Below are 21409 nucleotides of genomic sequence, written 5' to 3'. Positions count from 1 at the left end.
GGTTTTTCAGGGGGTTGGGAAAAAAAACAAACAAAGCGCACAGTGTTTGTCTGAAGTTTACCCCTCACCACTTCCCCCTCGCCTTCCCTCCTTGGGGAGTTGGTAAAAATCAGCTCCCCCCCCCTCCCTTCTCTTGTAGTTTCAGCAGCACTACTCTGTTTGCATTATAGCTGACTTTACTGCTGGCCTTTGTATCCATGCATGTTTATAGAGTTGAGTACAATTAAATAGTACAGTTGGATAATTAGCTGGTCTTTATTGGAAAGAAAATGCTAGTCAGACTAAATATTTCCAGTAATTATCCATGAATTATGGAGTCTAAGTAAAGGCTTTGTATTGGACCAAATGAAGCTGTCCTGTACTTTTGTGTAAATGAGTGACTGTGGTGTATCACCGCGTTGTCTCCATAATCAGAGACCTCCATGACCTAGATAGAGTTGAGTTTGTAGACGGCTGAGGTAGACAGCTCAGTTCAGCTCTGAGGTGCTGAACTGAGCAGCATGTCTGCTAGACTGTTGGCTGAACCCCTTCTAAACCCACAGACAGTATTAACTTGAACCACCTTTATTCTTTGAAAGAAAAATTGCCCGGCACCATGATATTCCCAAAAGGGCCTTCAAACAACCCTTGTTTTTTCAGCACTGTGAATGTTTCTCTCTCTGTGGTATCCCCTTAAGGTTTCTCCTTTCTCTCTGGAAAGACTGCTAGAGCAGGATTATCAGTATATCCACAAGCTGCCTTTACTTCTATTCTGAGATATAAAATATCATCAGGATGTCCTGCCTCGCTATGTTTATAGAGTTGTCGTGCTTTTTTTTTTTTTTTTTTTTGACAAGAAGTCAGAAGTTTAGTGTGGCATAGTTCAAAATAAGGTAAGTTAAATTTTGGTTTGGGATATTTAACCAGCAAGAGAAGCAGATCAGACCCTCACAAGCAGATCAGAGCCCAGCAGGTTTGAGTTAAAATAAATCAGGGTGAGCTGGTGGATTGACCTGTGGTCTGCTCTGGGCATCATGAAAAGGGAGGATTGGATCTGAAGTTTTCCTCACATGGTTCTCAGTGTTGAAGTCTTTTCTTGAGGCGTTCTATTGATAAAATGTTTAACTTATATCAAGAAAGAAATACGTGATTTTTAAACTTAATGTGAAAATCAAACTGATTTATTTTAGTTTAACAAGCGGAGAGACACTTTTTTTAAAATGGACAAATGAAATTGATTCATCTGATTTTGTGCATTCACCTGTCCTCTCCGCCTTCTTCTCCTCCTCCACCAGTTATCCCGTCTCCATGAGGTGTTGAGGAATGAGCAATCGCCATGGAAACCCAGTCCCAGGCCAGTTCAGCAGCTGAGAAGAAGAAGAGGGTGGAGACCATTGTGGCGACCAAAGGCTCATCAGCACGCAATGACATCAGCGAGAAGGCGGTGGCCTCCAGCACCACCTCAAACGGTACGCGCCACCTCTAACTGCAACCACAGCGGTTTGTGTAAAAATAACTTTGGTCTGTTGGAATTACACCCAGTTTTTAGAAGATTTTTTTTTTAAGGAGAGGAGATGGGTTCATAAGGGAATGTGATGTGAGGAGACAAGGCACAGACAAATAACTTTCTTCTAATACATTTTCAAAATGTATGAATCTATAGGTCCTAAAATTAAAACCCAAACAACTAAAAAAAAGTAGTTTGTATATTGCTGGTTATCTGCTGATCTTGTGTATCTCAAAGGCTCAGATTGATGAGGTCTGCTAACCAAACTGTAGCCTTCGTATGTAAATAGGATGTATGCACCATTAGATCACCAAGTTTTCATCCACTTTTAGCCCATAATGTAGCTAAACCAACAAAGCTTGCAAGGTCTCGTTGTCTGGCATTTTTGGACCAGACGTTTTCCAGACTGACGTGTGGCCACAGTACATCACCTACTATCACTCATCGTATTTGAGCGCTGGGGCCACTGATCTGATCTTATCTGATACTGGCGACCGAGGAATGTTTTTGTACCCATGTTCTCATTACTTTAATGTGAAATCGACCTACTCCCAAAAAACTGGATTGAAAGACATGCGCAGATCCTTGCATTAGACTGTTTACTTCCCCCCTATTCTCATGGTTTACAGTGAGTCACATATAATGCTCACTGGTAGCAAAACTTTGGCATGTTTACATAGCAATGTCTTCAACACATGCTATTAAAAGTGGCGTGGAGCTTACAGTTCATTAAGCCTGTCGTCATTCAGCCTTTCATTCTCAATTCAGATGCCGGAATGAGGGATATTAGATTGTGATTTTTTTTTTGTGTGTGTGCTGGAAAACCTTGGGACATCAAGCTAAAGTCATAACAAAACCAGAGTTGAGATCACCACGGCCTAAGCTGCAGCTGTGCTCATTAGCAGTGAGAGGATTTGGAAGGTTTTAGGTATGGAGGGTTGGCTTTGGGAGATGGAGCTGGTGGCCTGATGGAGTTTTCTGTCACCCCCCCACTCCCCCCCTCGGCTCGGTTCATGTCAGATGTGATCGTCCCGAGTGTGAACAGGAGACAAACACTCCAGCAAAGGGTAAATAAATAAGTTGCTGTGACTTTCTCCCCATATGGGAGTTATCACAGGAAGTGGGTAAGGTAATGCATCCTGTATCTTGGGAACACACTCACTCTTACTCATTCCCAGATGGCCAGCACTGTTTTATTAATTAAAGGGGCAACAGTGAAAAAAAAAAAAAAAAGTTTGTTGTGGAAAAAGCATGGATGTAATTTGGCTCCGTGATTGTGGATTTTTCTTCGTAATGTGCTGGTAATTACAGCTCTGAACAGCAGGAGGTTTGTCTTGAAAACCTTGCTGAGGAGTCTCCTAAACTGACTTAGCCACGTCAGAAGACATGCTACAACTTTAAGCAATGTTGCACTTCCTAAAATACAGTAGTCTCATAATTCACTGGACGAGGGGAGTGATGATACTTATCTGCAGAGAAAGGTCCCTTTTTAGATCCCAATCTCTCTCTTGGAATCATAAGATAGCTTACACATTCTTTGTGTGGTTATAATTACAGCACATTCCCAAGTCGCCCCCAGAACTCATAACCTCTTATCAGGTGTAACCCTACACTCGCCTCAACTTTAACCCCCGTACCCCCTGCCCCACCGCCTCCATCCAAACAAAAGGTAATTGTGAGCAGCTGTGGAACCCCAGTGACTGGTTCTTCTTAGGCAGGCTCTGCGAAATATTTCCCCCCGTCAAGCGGAGTAGCGGCCCCTGATCTCTGTGCAGCGGAAACCCCGTGGTGCACCCGGCAACAGCGTGCTACGATAAGTTGTGAAAAGTGGAGAAAAAAAAAAAAGTAGGAGGGGCAGGTGGAGTGGACATGGTGGATGTTTAGCTTGGTCTTCCCAAAGTAATCTCTGCTACCGAGAAGTACGTCTGTGATTGTGATCAGCTGACAAACAGGTATTGATCTGATCAGATCTCACTGCTGCACAAGCAACTAGTCTGTGACAACTTCTGTTCTTGGAAACTGATTTAACTCCAAAAGTATTCACTTCTCGTGCACTACAGGGATAATTCACAACTTCCTCCTCTTCCACTCTGTCTTTCCCCTCTTGTCCTCAGTCTGTAAGTTTTGTCCAAGTTGAGCAGGCCCAGAGTAATTATTGAGTCCTGGTAGAGCGTTCCCACATGGTTGGCTTAAATGGTGGCTTCATCCTGTGTGCCATTCATCTCTGTGCCCCCTCCTCTTGCCTGACAGCTCAAAAGAGCCGACTGTGCCACAACAATGCTGTGATTGGTGCTCTTTAGGAGGGGTTTTGGGGTAGGGGGGGGGCTTACTCACCCCTCCCACCCTCATCATTCGGCAGGCAGGTGGACCACAAAGTCCCCTGATTCTTTTGTTGGGTCCTGAGCTAAAAAAAAAAAAAAAAAAAGATGTCCATGCTCCTTGGCTGAATAAATCCTGTCGTCATGGGATAATTTGCTAATAAAAAAAAAAGAAAAAAACAGGGTGGGGGTCAAGGGTTGGTTATTTGCGAAAGAGAAAAAGAAGAGGAAAAGTTTCTGGTTGGTTGGACTTTTTTGATATGGGTGCTGCTGATTTGGGGAAAGAGAGGAAGATAGTGTAAGTAATAGGATGAGAATTGAAAAATGGGAAGGAGAAACACTGGACTCCGTTCAGAAAATTGTCAGGGAGTGCTGTTTTAACATAACAGAGCAGGTTATGAAGTGGGTGAGATGGGACCTTTTTGCTTAAAAAGGCAAGAGCAAGGGTCTCTGAAGCAAACAAGTTAAGCCTTTGAGGGCAACAAATGTTAGGCTTTTGTGTAGGTTACCATAAAAATCTCTAAGCAAATGGAAAGCGTGCCTAAAATGTTTAAAGAAGAAAAAGAATACTTGACTGCTTTGAAAAAAAAAAAAAAAATCTTCAGACGGGTAAAGAAGAGAGAGGGAAGATTGATACAGAAAGGGGGAGATTTAGAAGAAGAGTGAGGGGCCACCTTCTTTTTAGGCAGCCATTTAAATGATCAACAGTAAATAGAGGGGAATGTCATCTGACAGAAATAAAGTTCCCGTTAACAGCGGGGATGGAAAGTAATTTACAGATACGCTGTCCCCGCCATCTTTGTGCCTTCCAGATAAGGTTTCATTTCAGAAACGGATAGGAGACATTTTCACTTACGGGCCCCCATTCTGGGACACCTGTGATAACAGCTTGTGGACCCCTAATTGAAAATGGGTTTCAAAATGGATTTTCACTTTTCTTCCTCCCTCCTCGCCCCCTCCATTTCCCTCCCTCCCTCCCTCATGACTGCCCCCCTCCCCCCTACCCCCCACCTCCGTCAACACCCAGCTCCATCCCTTTTTTCCTTGGCGTTCCCTTGTCGTTGGTAGAGGGAAGCAGTATTGAAAGGACAAGGAGGGAGAAGGGAGAGGAAGGGAGGAAGGGAGGGAGGCTTGGGGGGGGGGGGGGGGGAATGGAGCGTTGGGAGCGGATCATCCCTCAGCCTGTGTCACAGCTATGACAGCTGCGTGATCCGTCTTATTAATGAAATCATTGATCACTTGATGGGACTCATAATCAACTGTTTCTCCACTGTGTCCTGCCCCATCCCCACCTCCTCCTCCTCCCTCCTAATGCTGCCACCTCTGCTTTCCACTTTTTAACCCTGTTTTATTCCATCTAAAGGATGAACCACCATGGCAATGAAATCTTTTTTTTTTTGGTGTGACTAGTTAAAAAAAATTATTTAAATGTGTACATTTAACCAGAACTACTAGAAACAGTCAAGAGGTGAATGCTGGCATGTGATTCAGCATCAGGAGATGTGAAATGTATCTGCTCACTTTCTTAAATTGGCATTTTCCTTTAGAGAGAGAGAGAGAGCTGGTGGTTACACTGAGTGGTTTGTGCATCATAACTACTAAAAGGTGATCTCTGCCATCTGTATTTGTGCTGTATGTATTTCATGGGGACCAGAGGAGGAAGCAGGGGCCCCACCATGTTACTCTGCTCTGGGCTCTGCCTGTGGGGGCTAATGAGAGAGGACTGATGGAGGGATAAGGGACCTCATGGGAGCTCTGGCTGGCCCACAGGTCAAACAGCACAATGGAGGAGGCGTTATATAGCCTGACACACATCACCATACAGGAAAACTGTCTTTTAGTGTCAAAAAAACCTCTGTATGATACATAAATAATACATAAAATACACAAAAAACTATTATACAAGTAGAAACAGAATTGCATGACATTTTAGCCATAATAAGGCCTCTTCATAATTGTACAGTAGTTGTGAGCTTTTAGAGATTAAGAGGTATGAAATTTCAAATATACCTGTAGATTAGGATTTGTAAAGTCACACGCACACACAGTGGATGGGCTTTGCCTTCACTAGTGAGCCATAGCCATTTCATGGACCTCTGCACTGAAGGCAATTTCCTGCAGCAGCAGGGGGACAGGCTTTGGCAGAGCCACCTCACAGGGGCCTGAGGCGCAGGATTAGCTTAGCCTCGCTGCTGCTAAGGGCGGAGGGGAACCTCAGCTGCCCAGCCCAGCCTGGCTTCTCTTGTCTGGCAAACTTCCGCTTGCCCAGATCTGCCTGCTGAAGCTCCACTGCTCCTTCACTGCTGGAAGATGCATATAAGCCACTGCCTCAAGACTTTTGCACGCTGAGGAGATGTTGCCAGAACTTAACTGTAGTGGCATGAAAACTTCAAAATTAGCCCTTGAAGGAAATTACAGTTTACTACAACTTCTCTCATAGTTTTGACCATCACTTCTATTGTTTATAACATTGTACTCACTTAGGCACATGGCCACATCACTGAAACAAAGTCAGATGAGGCAAGAAACACTAGCAGTCAGATGATCAGATATGTTGTATATCAGCCAGAATATTTAAATTACTTCATTTTGAGGCATAAAAGGTAAAGTGAGCGCACCTGTCACTAGTATTTTAGAGCTGAACCAACCATTTTACTGCTGATGTTTGCTTTCTCTTCCAGACCTTCAACATCTCAGTCACAGATTTTTAATTCTAATAGGTTGTGATAGTTCATGCTGAACATCACTATGGCTCCTTATAAGTACCTGAGGTCATTTTCACCGACATGCTGAGAGCCAGAAAGGCCTGGGGGTCAGAGGTCACCCGGGTCAGAGACAAGTCTCTAAACCAATGACCAGCCACACAAAGACAAATCAGTCTGCCCTGTGTGAGAGGAGATATGTCACACAGCCTGCCCCTGCTGCATCCCAGCAGTACCGTGGACATGCCTGATCTTACTCCTCTGAGAGAGGGAGGTGCAGGGGTGTCCAGGGGCCCCATAAACTCATAAACCCATAAAGTGGGGAAACAGTAGTTGATTATTCTACCACTCTGTCCATTTGTTGGTAGGCATCAGTGGCCTCCCTCCTGCCAGTAGGAACAATGCAGGAGTGTCCTGACCCTGCCAGGAGGATTTATTGTGGTGTGTTCTTCTCTACGTCCTCTCTGTTTTGTTCACTCACTCACAGCTCCTTACCACAGTTGGGTTCTTGTTGAATGGGGCTCAGGATGAAGTAGCAACCAGTGGCCTTGCCACCAGGGTTGGAGTTGAAAGAATGACTGTTAATGGAGGAGGACAGATACTGATGCTGACCAGAGCTTTTGCGTGATGTATGTGGTTTCGATCATATGTAAAGAAAATCAAGTTAACAGAAAGGTTTTTCCAGCTAACTCTTTTGCTTTGATGTTTTAGTTGCTTTATTATCTTACATCATTATGTGGTAAGGACATATAAGACATCTGTAAAAGACTCTTTCCTGGCTTGTGAATTATCTGTGGATTCTGTTATTTGTGGGTTTTCTGTGTGCTTTTGAACATGTTGACAGGTTAACATGTTAAAGCAATATGTACTGTAATTTTAAGAGCTCTCAAGGTAAAACGAACCCTAAAAACAAAATACAAAGAAGCTTTGTTCAGAAAGTACATATTGTGCCAGCGTAGTTTTATTGAGACAATCTGTAAAATTATTTTCTTGTATAAAGGTTGGTTGCCATCACATAAATTAACTCATTAAGGGGGGGGGATTCAGACTGAAAATAGCTCTGTGTTAAAAAAAAAACGCAGGAGGCTGCGTTGGTCCAGGCGTGCACTGGTGAGACCATGAAATACAATCCAGGAAGTCCAGTTGGAGTAGCAGATTTATGTGTTTAAAGGCTTATCAGACACCAACACACTGCACAACTGTTAGTAATAGTAACATATGGAATTTTAAAATACTGGAAACACAACTATTTTATCTTTTATCGCAATGATCGAGAGGTAAACAGTGAAAATACGGAGGTAATGTTACAAAGTCATCTACCAGGAATGTGTACTAGCATGTATGTGATTGGCCGACGCAGCACCTTGCTGAATGATGTCATGTTGCATTGCAGCAAAAGTTTAGAGTGGTTTAACTTTTCTGCCGGACGACCCTGCGTTGTTTTGCTGGAGCCCCCTGCGTTGCCTCCATTCAAATGAATGAATGGCTGCGCTTTATCATGCAGGGCTAATGTTGATTTGAAAGTCTTTCTTAATAGATATTTGTTTGATGTCCAATTAAGCAAAACATTCAGAAATATCGAATCAAAGACGGAAACTTTTTTTGTCTGACAGCAGCCCGCCTGAATGTTTCAGGCCACATCCAGCTCTCTGCTCAAAACTCACTGGATTAAATCAAGACATGCTTTCAGGTTTGAGAGAGCAAAAGGCCCTATACCCCCTAATCTCCCTCCCCTGACCTCCACACCCCCTGGGCCTTGACTCTCACCCTTCTCCCTGCTCCCCCTCCCCTTTCCCGCCCAACTCTCTCCCTCGCAGTGCGAAAGAGGAGCTAGGATCAAAGGCCATAAACCATGGCAGTGATTTCTGGTGATTGATTAGAAGCAGAGGTTGAGAAGCAGCGGCTCTCTCCCCTCCATTCTTCCCACCCTCCGGTCCTGCGCACGCATTCTCCCAGGGCTCTCGTAAATAGCTCAGGCTTTAAGTGTGAAAAGAGTTGCCACGATTGGCAGACAGAGCCCAAAAACACATCCGTGCCGGAGCGGCTTGGCCGGTTTTCCTGCCTCTTCCTCCTGGATGGCAGGGGGGTGTCAGCTGATAAGAACCATTTGTTGTCTTGCTTGGATCTGGGGAAGGACAGTGTAATCCCCTCGCCCTGGTCTGTTCGCAGAGCTGGAGGAAAAGAGCAGAGGAGAGGAGGAGGAATTGATTTTCAGAGAGAGGGCATGCGGAGAATTGAACTCAGATGTGTAGCAGAGACAGGGTTTGAAAGAAACATTCTACTTGCGGGGAAACAAATGTCTGTAGCTTACAGCAGAGGGCCGTGCAATTTGAACTTGAGCAAGTCCTTCTAATGTTAATCAATTGCATAGCTGTCTTTCACCATTCTCTCCCCCGCCTCCTCCTCCTCCCCCTTTCCCAATCCCAACTCAGCCCCGGAGGCCTCTTGACAAGCAAGTGGTCCTGTAAAGGCATTTTAATAGGCCATGGTCATTCAGTGGCATTGAGATTAATGCTTGAATTGAATCTCCCACATGCAAGCTTTTGCACAGAGACACAAATACACATTGCACCTCTTTCTCTGTCTTTCCTACCCTATCTGATCTCACCTGGAGCTGTGAGTCTAATGATGTTCGGAGTGTGGGCCTCGCAGCGACAGCTCCAGTCCCGGGGAGATGTGTCTCATGTCAGACTTTGCGCCAGACAGACTCCAATAAGGAAAGGGGGGCAGTGGTGGGGTGGGGTGGGTGTTCTTCAACACAGCTGGAGCAAAGCCAAAACTGAAAGTGCAATTCTCTGATGGTTTTGTTTTTCCACTGTGGTATTTACAAAGTGATTGAGCACATTTTTGAGTGTCATGGAGTATCTCATTACGCTCTTAAAAGCTTTTTATCCATCCACATGCTCTAAAATATGTACACACGCGTTGCATACTGTAGGTACTCAGTCATGCATGCATGCAGACACATAATCTCTCATTTTCTCTCACTTCCCTCGACTGCACCAAACTGTACACTCACACTCGGTGCAGCTGGAGGATGGGGCCGTGATTATTAACTGTTTGGCGACCTCATGACTTCATCTTCGGTGCTGTCAGAGGCGGCCCACATTATGTCTCCGCTCGGCTCAATGGGCTCTTTGTTCTGGCTTGGCTCTGGAGCAGCTCAGCATGGGGCTGCATGAGTCCAACAGTCCCACTGCGGCTCAGGAGGGAGGGAGAAGGATAGATGGAGGGAGGTATAGTGGATGGAGAGAGGGAGGGAATGTGAGGGGAAAAGGATGAGGGGAGATGGAAGGATATTGAAGAGATTTGGGGAATACATGGGAACTGGGAGAGTGTGGGATAAGAGCAGGAAGGTAGGAGAGTGAGATTAGCAGGAAGAAAGTGAGAGCTAGATATATAAGGTGGGGGTTGAGGGATGGAGAGGGGAGGAAGGTAAAAAAGTACGCCACTGGTGAATCCTTAAGTAGCCTTGAATAGGTGAGTCTTTACTGTGATCATTTTAAACACTGCTTTCCCTCCGTCACACTTATTCATTCCAATAAGGACACCAGATTATGAAGGTAACATGTCCGCTGAGGTGCAGTGGCCATCCTCATGTGGAATGTGGGATTAATGGGAAAGTAATACAGAGATTAGAGAATGAGGTGAGAGCGGCAAGGAGCGGAAGATTCCACCGGTGGGAGTGACAGGAGAGGTCATACATGAGGAGAGTTCATTACCTAGAGGGGACAGCAGTAAGAGAGGAGAATCAGAAGGAGCGAAGGAAGAAGTAAGTAAGGAAAAATGGATAAAAAGCAATATATTGAGGAAAACTGACAGGTGAAAAGATAAAAGAGATTAAAATAAAGTCAGATAGAGAAATGTGTCAATGGAATTTTTAAAGATACATACATAGATAATTGGTTAGTTTTTCAGTTAACCTTGTGTATGAGAAATCACGTTTTTGTTCTGCCAGTTTTGTATGGCAAATGGCTCCAGATGCAACAGTATCCATTAGCCTCAGCAGCTGTTGCAATCTAAGATGCCATAAAGTCGAAGCTGTAGTAAAATTTATAATGCTTCATCATTGCATTTTTCAACAAAACTCAGAATCATAGCTGCCGAACTCATCAGAAATTTGCCCAAAATCTGCAAAGAAGTGGTGCAGACAACAGAATCTTAAGCCTAGTGATTGGATGTTTCATGCAACAGTGCTCCTTGGGAGTTTTACTTGACTTCTCTCCTGAAGCTTTTATGTATTACTGACTTTTTTAAATCAAAGAATCAGATTTTTTTTTCAAAGCAGTTGCTCATCTTTTGTACTGAAACCAAAATAGTTTTATGGTCATCCAAGACTTGGAAGCCCCCGAACTGCCAGTCATCTCAAATTGTTTATGGAGAAAATGACTTGTACTTCCTGTTGCTCCGCCTGTTACAGTGCTACAGTGTACACCCAGTGAGCAGATCCAACATATCATCCAGACATGACACTTTCATCCAGTATTTTGCTTTACTACTTATCTAATCACATGGAGAGTACGGGGCCTTTTCCTATCCCCACTCACCTCCAACCTCCAGCCCCTTTCCAGCAGACAGTGGTTAAGTCTGTTTGACCAACATGGTAGATCCTCTAATCTTCAGAGCTTTCTCTGTCTGCTGCAGACACTGTAATGAAGGGGTCCAGGTCTCACCTGTATTTTAAGGGGGAGAGGGGTGAATTACACCCTGTTTATTAAGCGGGTGCTCCCATTCATATCACAGGTTGGGGGGCAGGGGGAGGTCAAGTCGAGGATTCTGTAGTAAACGTGGCCCAACCTTCAGTCGTAATGATGAGAGGATGTTGGAAGGCAAATGATGAATGACAGGTTTATAAAGGATTCTTTGTGAGGTGAATTGGCACATCCAAGGTCCTGATGAAGAAAAAAAATGTGGAAAATGAACTAATGTTATTTTAAATAATTAATGTGTCAAGCTGTAAAGACAAAAAGTTGATTTGATTAGCCTCGGAGTTTCTTTTTTAACACCAGGTGACTTAATGTGTGCAAAGAACAGCCCCTCATTGTGGGAGCAGAGTGAAGGAGTCAGTTGAGTTGTGTTATTTTATATGGCATTTGGCTTGTAGTTTGGAATTCTGATTGTCATGCTCTCTGGTAAAAAGGCCTTATGTCCAAACGTGACGGGTTAGAAACTGTAAGCATTACCAGCTGCAGCATCAAAGGCCCAGGCATGCTGTTCATTTAACCCAGATCCGTCACACTCATGTGTAGCCCCTGATTCAACCTGTAATGTAGACATTCAGCAGAAGGCATTAGACTGAGACTAATGTAGAGTTATGGATGCGAATTAACTCCCAGCACCTCTCTACCTGTGATATGTCAAAGGTTTCTGACTGTATTTGAATATATTTGGCTGAGGCGCTGTTGGAAATGAATACAGGTGTGAAATGAAAAATATCATTACCAGCAAATGTAACCTACAATTCTATGCCGACATGCTGAGGACATGCTTACACTAAGCTGGCTAAATTAATTTTTTTTCTCAATGTTTTGACCCTCTGTCCCCATTATGCTAACGTGTTTGTGACTATAAATGAAAATAATGGCGATGGGGAAAATATGGGGAAAATGTACCAAGAGCAGCAATGTGCCAGCAAATGTAGGGAAGAAGAAGACTTTAAGCTGGTGAACATAGATGTAAACAATGTAGGAAAATCATTAAAATTAATTAAAATAATTAAGAAATAGTTTTTTGAGGATGTGAGGATTTACTATTCACCTGGTTAACAGGTAGCTTTATTGACCAGCGTCAAATCCAACTTTGAAAAATATGCACATAAGAACAACAAAATCATTAACAGCAAAATCATGTGTTCGGCAGATGAGGAAACAAAACCAGCTGAGACTCAACAATTTACCAAGTGTTAAGTGATACACACAGATTTATTCTTTGCCGACTTGAATAGGATGAAGAAGAGGAGTTTTCGGTATTTTTGTTGTGGATGGAGACCTTTATGAAACTGGAAACGTTTCTCTGGATGCATTTTCACACCTAAACCACATTTTCAAAAGTAGCCTGCTTAGTATGGACGTGATCTCGGTGGTGTTTAGATCAGCAGTAATGGAGTAGGCAGTGGAATAGACAGGCTGATCTGAACATCCAAAGTCCTAATCACTATAGGAGAGAGAGGGAGAGAGAGAGAGAGAGAGAGAGAGAGCGAGAGAGTGTCCATTCTGGACTTAGACGTTCACCAGTCATTGATAAAGTGCTTAGCAGCAGGAAAATTAATGAATCCAGCCTGACTGGGAGAGGGGGTTTTGTGGTAAAAAGGGGAGGGTGAGGAAGAGAAGTAGGAGGAGGGCTGTTGGGGGTGTGTGGGGGGGTAATCCTGTTCCAGCTAAATGGCTGATCCCTCTCATTCCTTAGATATCAAATGTCAAAAGTTAAATTAGCCTGCTAGCCTCAGATAGGAGTTAACATGCTTTTAAACGGGGCGGGGGGCGGCGATTCCTGCCCCCTCTGGGATGGCGGGCAGGTGCCTTTGAAGTGTCTAATTATCCAGCTCCTAGTAAGTGCTGGCTAACTATCTTAATGGGGGCCTCTATGCCTCAATTCAGTGCACACTTAAACACATGTACCAGAATGTGTGAATGTGTACTTTTACACACATAAAAGCACACAACATCATGCTATGTTTACATAAGAGTATTCAGATCACAAATGCAGCATGGACATAAAGTTTGAACTATTAAAAAGTTAAGTGAAAGAGCTTTATGATATCTTTCTATACAGTAAGGTGGGAAACATCCACAGTGGCATTTTGGATCATATTTGATGTGCATGAAATTACTGTATTATTTTTTCTATTTTATCCTAACTGTTGGCTCTGTGCTACTTTGCTTTGGCTGGATATCCATTTCTCTTGGCGAGCCGTTCCTAATCTGAGTGCCACAGACTTGGTCCGGATCACTCTGGTGTCAGAAGTGGGATTCCAATGGTGAGGCCCAGTGGAAAGCTGGCCCACTCCGGTCTGGTGGGAAGTGTGCCCAGATCCACCCTAAAAGACCCACTATCCCAACCGGTCATAATTCTGCCCAAGTGCACAATCATTTTATATTGTTACAGAGGACAGTATAAAGAACTAACAGGTTATGGCTGATCATAGCAGGCTTGTGACTATCTGAAGCAATGCTAATACACCCTATAAGCCAATCAGAGCACTAAATGGCATTTTTTGCTTTGAAGCCTTGATCAAATGCATCTCTTGGTGTTTGATTCCTCAAAGAATGCAGGCCAAGGTGCCCTTTGAGTGAAAAATCTTAAAAGCCATAACTATCCATGGTCAAAAACGCATCAGTGTGCATTTTAGAGTCAGGGCTTTCAGCTCTCTCATTGCAATGCTCATTGCTCCCTCACAATGTGGCCCTGATGAAATGGTAGTGGGGTTTCGGGCTACTCTATGGTGGGCCTGTGCCCCTAATGGGTGAATAAGGGGTAGCTAGGGGCAGGCGGGGGCTTGGCACGACACAACCCTGCTGTGAGGCTGATTTGAGGTGAGCGCAGGGAAGAAGGAAGAAGCCAAGCAGGCTTTGATTTGCCCCTCCCCAGCCCCGGGGCCTGGAGGCTGGGACTGCAAGATGCTGAGCTCTGGGTGCGTCCCAGCAGACCCCCGGCGGCGGAGAGAACAGGCTGGGACTGCGGGCTGTGGAGCTGGGGGTTGGGGTGTGGGCTGCCGAGAGACAAATTGAGATGTGGGAGTCGTAGAATTTGCCTAGATGAATATTGAAGAGGGCATTTGCGGGAGCTGTGTGGGAAATCAGCAGCTGACAATAGACTGCTAACCAGGAGAGGGACCATCCTGACCTGCCCATGCCTCTCTCTCCAATTCGTCCAAACATCAGTCACACGCTGATGGTTAAATAATGTACCACCACGGATTCACTCTGCAGAGACAGAATCAAACATGAGCGCAAAGTTAAAGGGAATGAACTTTATGTTTGCTGAAGTTTTCCCGAGCGCTGACAGATATTTTGACTGGGGATTGCCAACTATCCTGCCCACAGATAACAGGGTAATGACCTGATTCTGCCTGCTGACATTTAGAAGATTTGTTTGTCAAGGAGTTTTTAGAATGTCACCCTTTTTAGGCAGATACAGGAAGCTCCATTAGGACTTGGTAACCTTCACATAATGCAGAGCTGAACTCTGTTGTGGGGAAGGCACCCAGCTCCTTATGGCACTGAGCCCGACAGCCAAGAAGTTGATCAGAAAAATACCTCACACAATTGCAGTAATCCCCCGTGCTCTTGTTGTGTTGGGTTTGGTGGAGTTTGAGCGGTCTCTCACTCCCTCGTCTTTCAGCCTGCACTAATCGTGAATGATTCCCTCTGTCTATAGTGCCAATGCCAGGGCCGGTGAATCAGGTACATAAGCCTAAGCCGCTTGGAGAGGTGCTCTTATTAAACTCTAGCCAGCTGCTGGAATTTTTCTTCCCCCTCTCATTGTTAATTGGGGAGTCTTGAGTCTTTCCCGGGAGTTGATTTGCAAGAGAAAGAAAAAAAGGAGCAAGAGATTATTGCACAGGAGGAGAGGAGCTTTGAAGAAGTGTTTTGTGATTTCACTGTATATCCTCCACTCCTCTCCTCCATGTTCACTCTCCGTGTGCTCCCCAGCCAAAACCTGTTTGTGCCACTGACAACACTGCTTTGAGAAGTTCGAAGGTGGAACACAGCATATATCTGGCTTTGGCTCAGAGGTACAACAACACCTCCTCTGATGTTTAGGCTTTTAGAAAAGGCGGTAACAGGGGGGAAGAGTTGCAATGTGCAATGGGCCTTTGTGCACCCCTGAAACATACATGTCCCAGCTTTAGAGACTCTGACAGAGTTCAGGCTGGAGGGCAAATCAGATGCTTGAGAGTCAAGGACAGATTGGCATGTGGAGGAACAGCAATCCTTGTTCTTAACCTCTGCCTCAGGAAAATACCTTCAAAAACAACAAGCCAAGGGTTTTGTTTCACTTTTCATTTCTTTGAATTGGCCAGGCACCCTTAACTTTAGCCCCCCCCTTGTCCCGGAGCCCAACTCTCAGAGGAACTGGCCCCACTCCATATCTCATTATCTCTTTTAAATTTTAATTTTGTCATTGCATCCACACTCTCTTTTATACTGCCATATTAAAGGCCATGCATAGGGTTTTCTCTGAAGGTATTCGGACCAGAGTTTTACAATAGAGACCCCAGACAAGGGGAAAAAGGGAGAAACCTGGGCTTTAGGATTTAATGAGTGGCTTGCTGGGGGTGAAAGAACGAGAGAAAGCAAGTAAGGGAGAGCAAGGGGGAGTGCATTTGTAGAGGGTTAGAGAGAGAGAGGGGAGAAAGAGTAGTAAGGGAGGAAGAATGCAGGAATGGAGCACCAGGTACCATTATAGTGGCAGAGAAAGCTCCTGAAATACTAGAGCTGGGGCGTGTGCTCTGATCAGGACGGCAGTGAGCACAATTACCTTCTTTTCAAATCCTTCAGTGACACTGCGGGAGGAAGGAGGACTTTGAAACTTGAAAGGCAGGAGCTCACTTTCAACCTCAAACGCGAGCAGGAAAGGGCTCTGAAATTTGTTCAGTGCTCCCCATCCACCATTAGCTTGTTTCTTCCTCTCGCCTCCAGGCATTTAAGCGCTTTTTGAAAAGATGTTAAGAAATTCAATCACCATAGAGAGAGAGCGGGATAGTTCTTTTTTCTGTTTTTTTGAGAGGCATGCTTTCCTCTGGTCCACAGAGGACCGGCCTGCTGCTTTTGTGTTGGGCTGAATAGACCTGCAAACTGGTAGAGGACTGGATGCGGCAACCATGGGAAAAGAGAGGGAAATAAAAGAGGAATGAAAAATGAGGGAGGGAAAATGGGAACGGGTCTGTTGGGCGGATGGTCAGAGTTAGACAAGTGTTGCAGGGTTCAACTTTTTAAAGTTGCATGTGTTTGCTTGTGTCTTCTCTGTCTTCATTGGCCCACTTTTTGACAGATAACTGACATGTTATAAGGATACAAAAAGTTTCCACCAGCAGGTACAAGCAGCACAAGGAGAAACCTTTCTTGAGACTTCTGGTTTTCTTCCACCAGTCCTAGGAGTCAATTGACCCTTGTGCTGCTGAGTGTTTGTTTAACCATTTAAGGTGCTATGAACTGAAGTAATGAAGCCCCTTAAGGTGGTATATGGTAGAATGATGAACCCCCCTGTGGGCTTGCCATGGTAACTGTTGGGGGATGGTGGGACTGTGACACTGCTGTGATTGAACTATTAGTCGCTTGACCTCCCTTGGGGGAGAGTATCTGAATAGCAGCGGGGGTCACTGAGAAAGACTGAAAAAAAAGAATGAAGGAATAAGGTTAGAAAAAGTGAACTAACAAAATTTAAAAAGTGGAAAAAAATAGTAATATATTTTTAAAATAAGCAGTTGACTCTCTGGTTTTCGTAAGTTGGGAAAAAGATATATTAGGCCAGTATCAGTGCCCAATGGTCTCCTAACTGCTACACTATCTCTGGCCCCAGTGATGAATCTATTTATAAAACATCAATATCTGTGGTGTGTCCTGGTAGTGGTTCGAATCTGGCTGCTGAACTTTGTTGCATGTCACCCCCCCATCACTCCCTCTCTTCAATTCCTGCCATATCTTGACTGTCCCTATAATAAAGGTATGAAATGCACCCCACCACCCCCTAAAATATATATATATATATATATATATAAATATATATATATTGAAAAAACATCAATCTCTGTATGAAAGTAAAAAAAAATCTCATAAATATGTAGACCGTTTTTACTGTCTCAGATGTAATGCTAGATTTTCTGGATGCGAAAGAGCCTAGAGTACATAGTCCAAGCCTGCGCTTACACACAGCTACATGCTCTACCCTTAGCAGTGCTTGCTCCCAGCATAGTTTATAGTCTCGACTTTCAATCCTTGTCAGGAGATGAACCCAATTCCGAAATCCCTTTATGTTAATATTGCGCTTTGCAAGAGCAGACCTATTAATCCAGCTTTAACCGTATAAATGCCATTATTCCCTTAATAAGATCACTGGCTGTGCAGTATAGGATTAAATACTTATATCATAACTGACACTGTCATTTCCTGCGGATGAGAGCAGCTTGCCTCTCTGGCTGTCAGTTCCGCGTTAAGAATCCTTGAATCTGCTGCCAGTGCTGCGCTGTGGCACGGCTGGCCCGAACACAGGTAATGGATGTGGGAGAGTGAGGGGAATAAAAGCGGGACCCGTGGGTTGCTCCTCCTGCTCTCTCTTCGCCTCTCACAATCTCATTCTCTCTTTCTGTTTCTCTCTCTTAACCTCCCCCTTTTGGATTGCTTCTCTTCTTCTGTGAAGTGGTGCAGCATTATGGCGGCCCTCTTCAGTGCTTAAGGTAGTGCTCTTTAATCTGGCCCTCCCCTCTGTTCTTAGTTGGCAATTGGATGCTGTTGGGTTGCAATGCATAGTGGGGAAGCTGTGTATTGCTAGGCTGCTAATACTGCAGAACCTCTGGCGCCAGCACAGCGGCATTTTGCCAGGTTCTCAGTGAGAGACATAAATGCAGGCAAGAGCACCGGAGTGTACTGATGACCAACATCCTGAAATCATAATTGCATATAAGCAGGGCTGAACATGGAGACCATTCACAGCAGCAGCTAATGAAGGAATCATGGTCTGAATAGAGACTAGACCAGACTGTGTTGATCAGACTGAATGAAAGAGTTGAAGAAAGTAGCTCAGGGGAAAAAAGTAAGTTGTCTCACTAAGCATATTATCTTACTCAAGTGCAAAACACTTTCAGCCACATATAGAATATTCAGTTTAAAGCAATGTTTAAACACTATATTCAGGTGCATACAATCCAGTGATTATACACCAGTCATACATACATCACCTATAATGAACAGACTACAATATAACAGAGGCCTAGAATTTCCTTTCTAGAGTGCAGTATGCCTGTAGACACACTGTGCATGAACACAAAGACTAAAGTGAGTAACTTGTTACCAACAATCTAATAAAATTTCCACCATGAACACAATATAATACAGTCATCAATTTAGCAGATCATTGCCCATGAATGTGTGGCCATGGGCTAAATAATTAAACATGCAGAAGTTCTTCTATTTCTTTGAACAAATCAGAAACATTTGCCGAAAATAATTTATTTCCAAATCTGACTTTTGAAAATGAAACTAAATCCCAGAGATGCCATACCAGTTTCTGAGTAAGTCTATATAGTATCATACTACAGAAAAGACTAATACCCGGTCAGAAGGCTAGCTGACCCCCATACATGTCAGTTCAGAGGTCAGGCCAAAGATCAAGGGTTACGTCTTTCTGGTGGAGCTCAGCCCTTGAACTCAACTCCACATTTATCCCTTTTACCCAGCATGCCAGGAAGCTTTCCCCAGAGATCCCACTCCTCCTAATTTTGCCCTCAGACAGAGAAAGAGAGATTTAGTTTGAGAACGAGGGGGGGACAAGAGATTGAAGGAGGGTGGGGTTGATACAACCCATGACGCTGGTTAATGGGCAGCTTGGAATGCAGGCGGAAAGCCTGTGTTGCCTCCTCCATGGGAATCCATTTCTTTATAAAAAGAGCAGACAGAGCTGAATTTTTGAAGCAGACTTTTGGGAAATGCTGCCTCGATTGTGCGAAATGAAGAGGTCAGGATTTTTTCATCCACGGTGTCCGTTTGCTTTTACACTGTCTGCCTCTGAACTCCCACATCTGGCTTCGTGGAAGGCAAAACCCAGGCAGATTTACACCCTTAATACCCGGTAGGTTGCAGGTGTACAAAGCTGATCTCCTACTCCTCCCTCAACCCAGTTACTCTATGTGAGCTGACTTCCTCACCATGTATATGGGGGTTCAGACCATGCGTGTGTTCAGGGGTGTGTGTGAGAGAGTTTGATGTGTGTGAAACAATCAGCGAGGGAAAAGGATTCTCACACCTGCTCCCTATTTTTATTCCAATATCTGCTCATTATGAATTTGCAGCCCCTTGTTTTAACATCCTTTCTTCCCGCTTTCTTATTTTTGCAGAAGACGAGAGCTCAGGCACACCTTACCACCGTGAGAGGCGCAATGCTATCAGCTCCCAGGCCCCGACGCCCGGTGCCCATGACAGGAACGTGAGTGAGGAGCCCTCGACTTCCACGGAGGAGCGCCCCTCCCTGCTCAAGAAGGAGCTGCATGGTTCTCTGCCCCATCTGGCTGACCATGCCCTGCCATACAGAGGCACTCTGTTCGCCATGGACCCCCGCAATGGCTATCTAGACTCTCACTATCGTAAGTCCACCAGCCACTAAATACTTACATATTATTTAACTAGAAAACTTATATACTTGTATCTTGTGAAGTAAAGAAAGTACTCAGCTCAAGGACATGTTTCCAACACTGAGGCCAAGTTTGTCTCTTTACTACAGGTGAGAGGCAGGACTGCCAGATACTTGATTAAATCTGACAGATTAGCCTCTCTTTTATGCTCATACTCGTGTCTACACACACACACACACACACTCACACACTTGTGAACACATGCACGCACCCTCGTCTTGTTTTGTGCCTGGGAAGTTAGTATGGGGAACGGCCAGCGTAGCTTCTTAATTCCCTCATTAGGGGCCTGTCTGAACACAGTACTCCGCTTTCTCTCATCAACACACACTTCAAAGCCCCAAAGCAGTGTGGAGTCAAACCTCACCACCCTCTACTCTGCCTCTCTCTCTCTCTCTGGGACTCAGAGACTGTGTGAGAGAAAGGCGGCAAGAAAGAGAGAGAGAGACTAATGTAGATGAAGCCTGAGAGATTGTGGTGAAGGGAGAGCTGTGGCTTGAGTGAGATACTGAAGATAATTTGAAAAAAAAAAAAAAAAAAAAAAAGGTGAGATAGACAGTAGTAGTTAGATGAAAGTCAAACTGTGTGTGTATGTGGAAAGACAGAACAGGAGATAGATGATTGGGGAGTAAGAGGCTGATTAGGAGGTTAATTCAGTGGCCACTGTAGCCAGGACTTAGCCTGCAGACAAGGATTTGATGTGATAGCTTGTTTAGTTTGGTTAAATTGGCTCTGAATTGGGGCAGACAGAGTGGGACAGAGTGATTTTAATCCAGAGGCAGTAATGAAAAGTCCAGTGGACCCCAACCGTATACTGTAACTCTATTTATTCAGCCACTTCATTAGCTACTGCTGCCTTGTGCTTGGGTGCCTGAGAGTCACTAAGGTGCCTCTTTAAGGGAAAGGTTACTTAAAACCAGGCAATGGTGTTGTGGACAGGACCCTCGAGGGCAGAACATTACTGCCCATTACATCCTGACCTAACTCAGCAACACTGCCACTTCTCATTTTATATATGTGTGTGGGTATGTGTGAAGGAGCTCTGGAGGTTACAGACCACTGAAGCCTTGGGGGTAGGAGTGGAGAGAGAGGGGGGTCACTCTGAGGCTTGGGGTCATGTGGAAAAGTCACAGTCTGAAATGGAGAGTTCAAAAGCAGCAGGAAAAGTCAAAAGGGCCGTAGTGCTTCAAGAGGCTTTCTTTGTGCACTGGGATTCAAGAGGCTGGAAGACCGCAATCATACGAGGCAGAGTAGAGTAGAGCACAGTGATGCTTGCTGGGAAGGTAGAGGCTTTATGTTGGTTGGTTTTACTCTCCCTCTACGCTGCTTTTCCCACATTTTAGTGAAACTTGTTGGTGTTATTTGATAAATTGATCATTAATGTATCAAGCAAAATTGCTAAACTTTTGCTAGCGTTAGCTTTTCAAATGTGAGGATTTGCTTTATGCTTTTCAATAGTTTAGTAGAGTACTAGAATTACACAAAGAAGTTGCAAGCTAATTGGTTACTAGTGCTATAAAGAGAAATAACACCAATAAAGACAAAGAAGGATATAAATTTG

At 44.4% G+C, this 21409-nt stretch overlaps 1 protein-coding gene across 1 annotated transcript in view; it reads left to right on the top strand.

Moving 5' to 3' along the window:
• The window catches only part of gli3 (GLI family zinc finger 3), a 95706-nt gene that overhangs the window by 15886 nt on the left and 58411 nt on the right, over positions 1-21409 (top strand). The window contains exons 2-3 of the mRNA XM_044340191.1: positions 1275-1448; positions 19558-19803. Coding sequence (XP_044196126.1) covers positions 1316-1448; positions 19558-19803 — 379 coding nt within the window. The 5' untranslated portion in view covers positions 1275-1315. The remainder of the gene's footprint in view (positions 1-1274; positions 1449-19557; positions 19804-21409) is intronic.

This window comes from Thunnus albacares, chromosome 21 (genome assembly GCF_914725855.1).
Source record: "Thunnus albacares chromosome 21, fThuAlb1.1, whole genome shotgun sequence".
Classification (NCBI taxonomy): Eukaryota; Metazoa; Chordata; class Actinopteri; order Scombriformes; family Scombridae; genus Thunnus; species Thunnus albacares.
The sequence above is the reverse complement of the archived record's forward strand: the minus strand, read 5'-3'. Positions and strand labels throughout refer to the sequence as shown.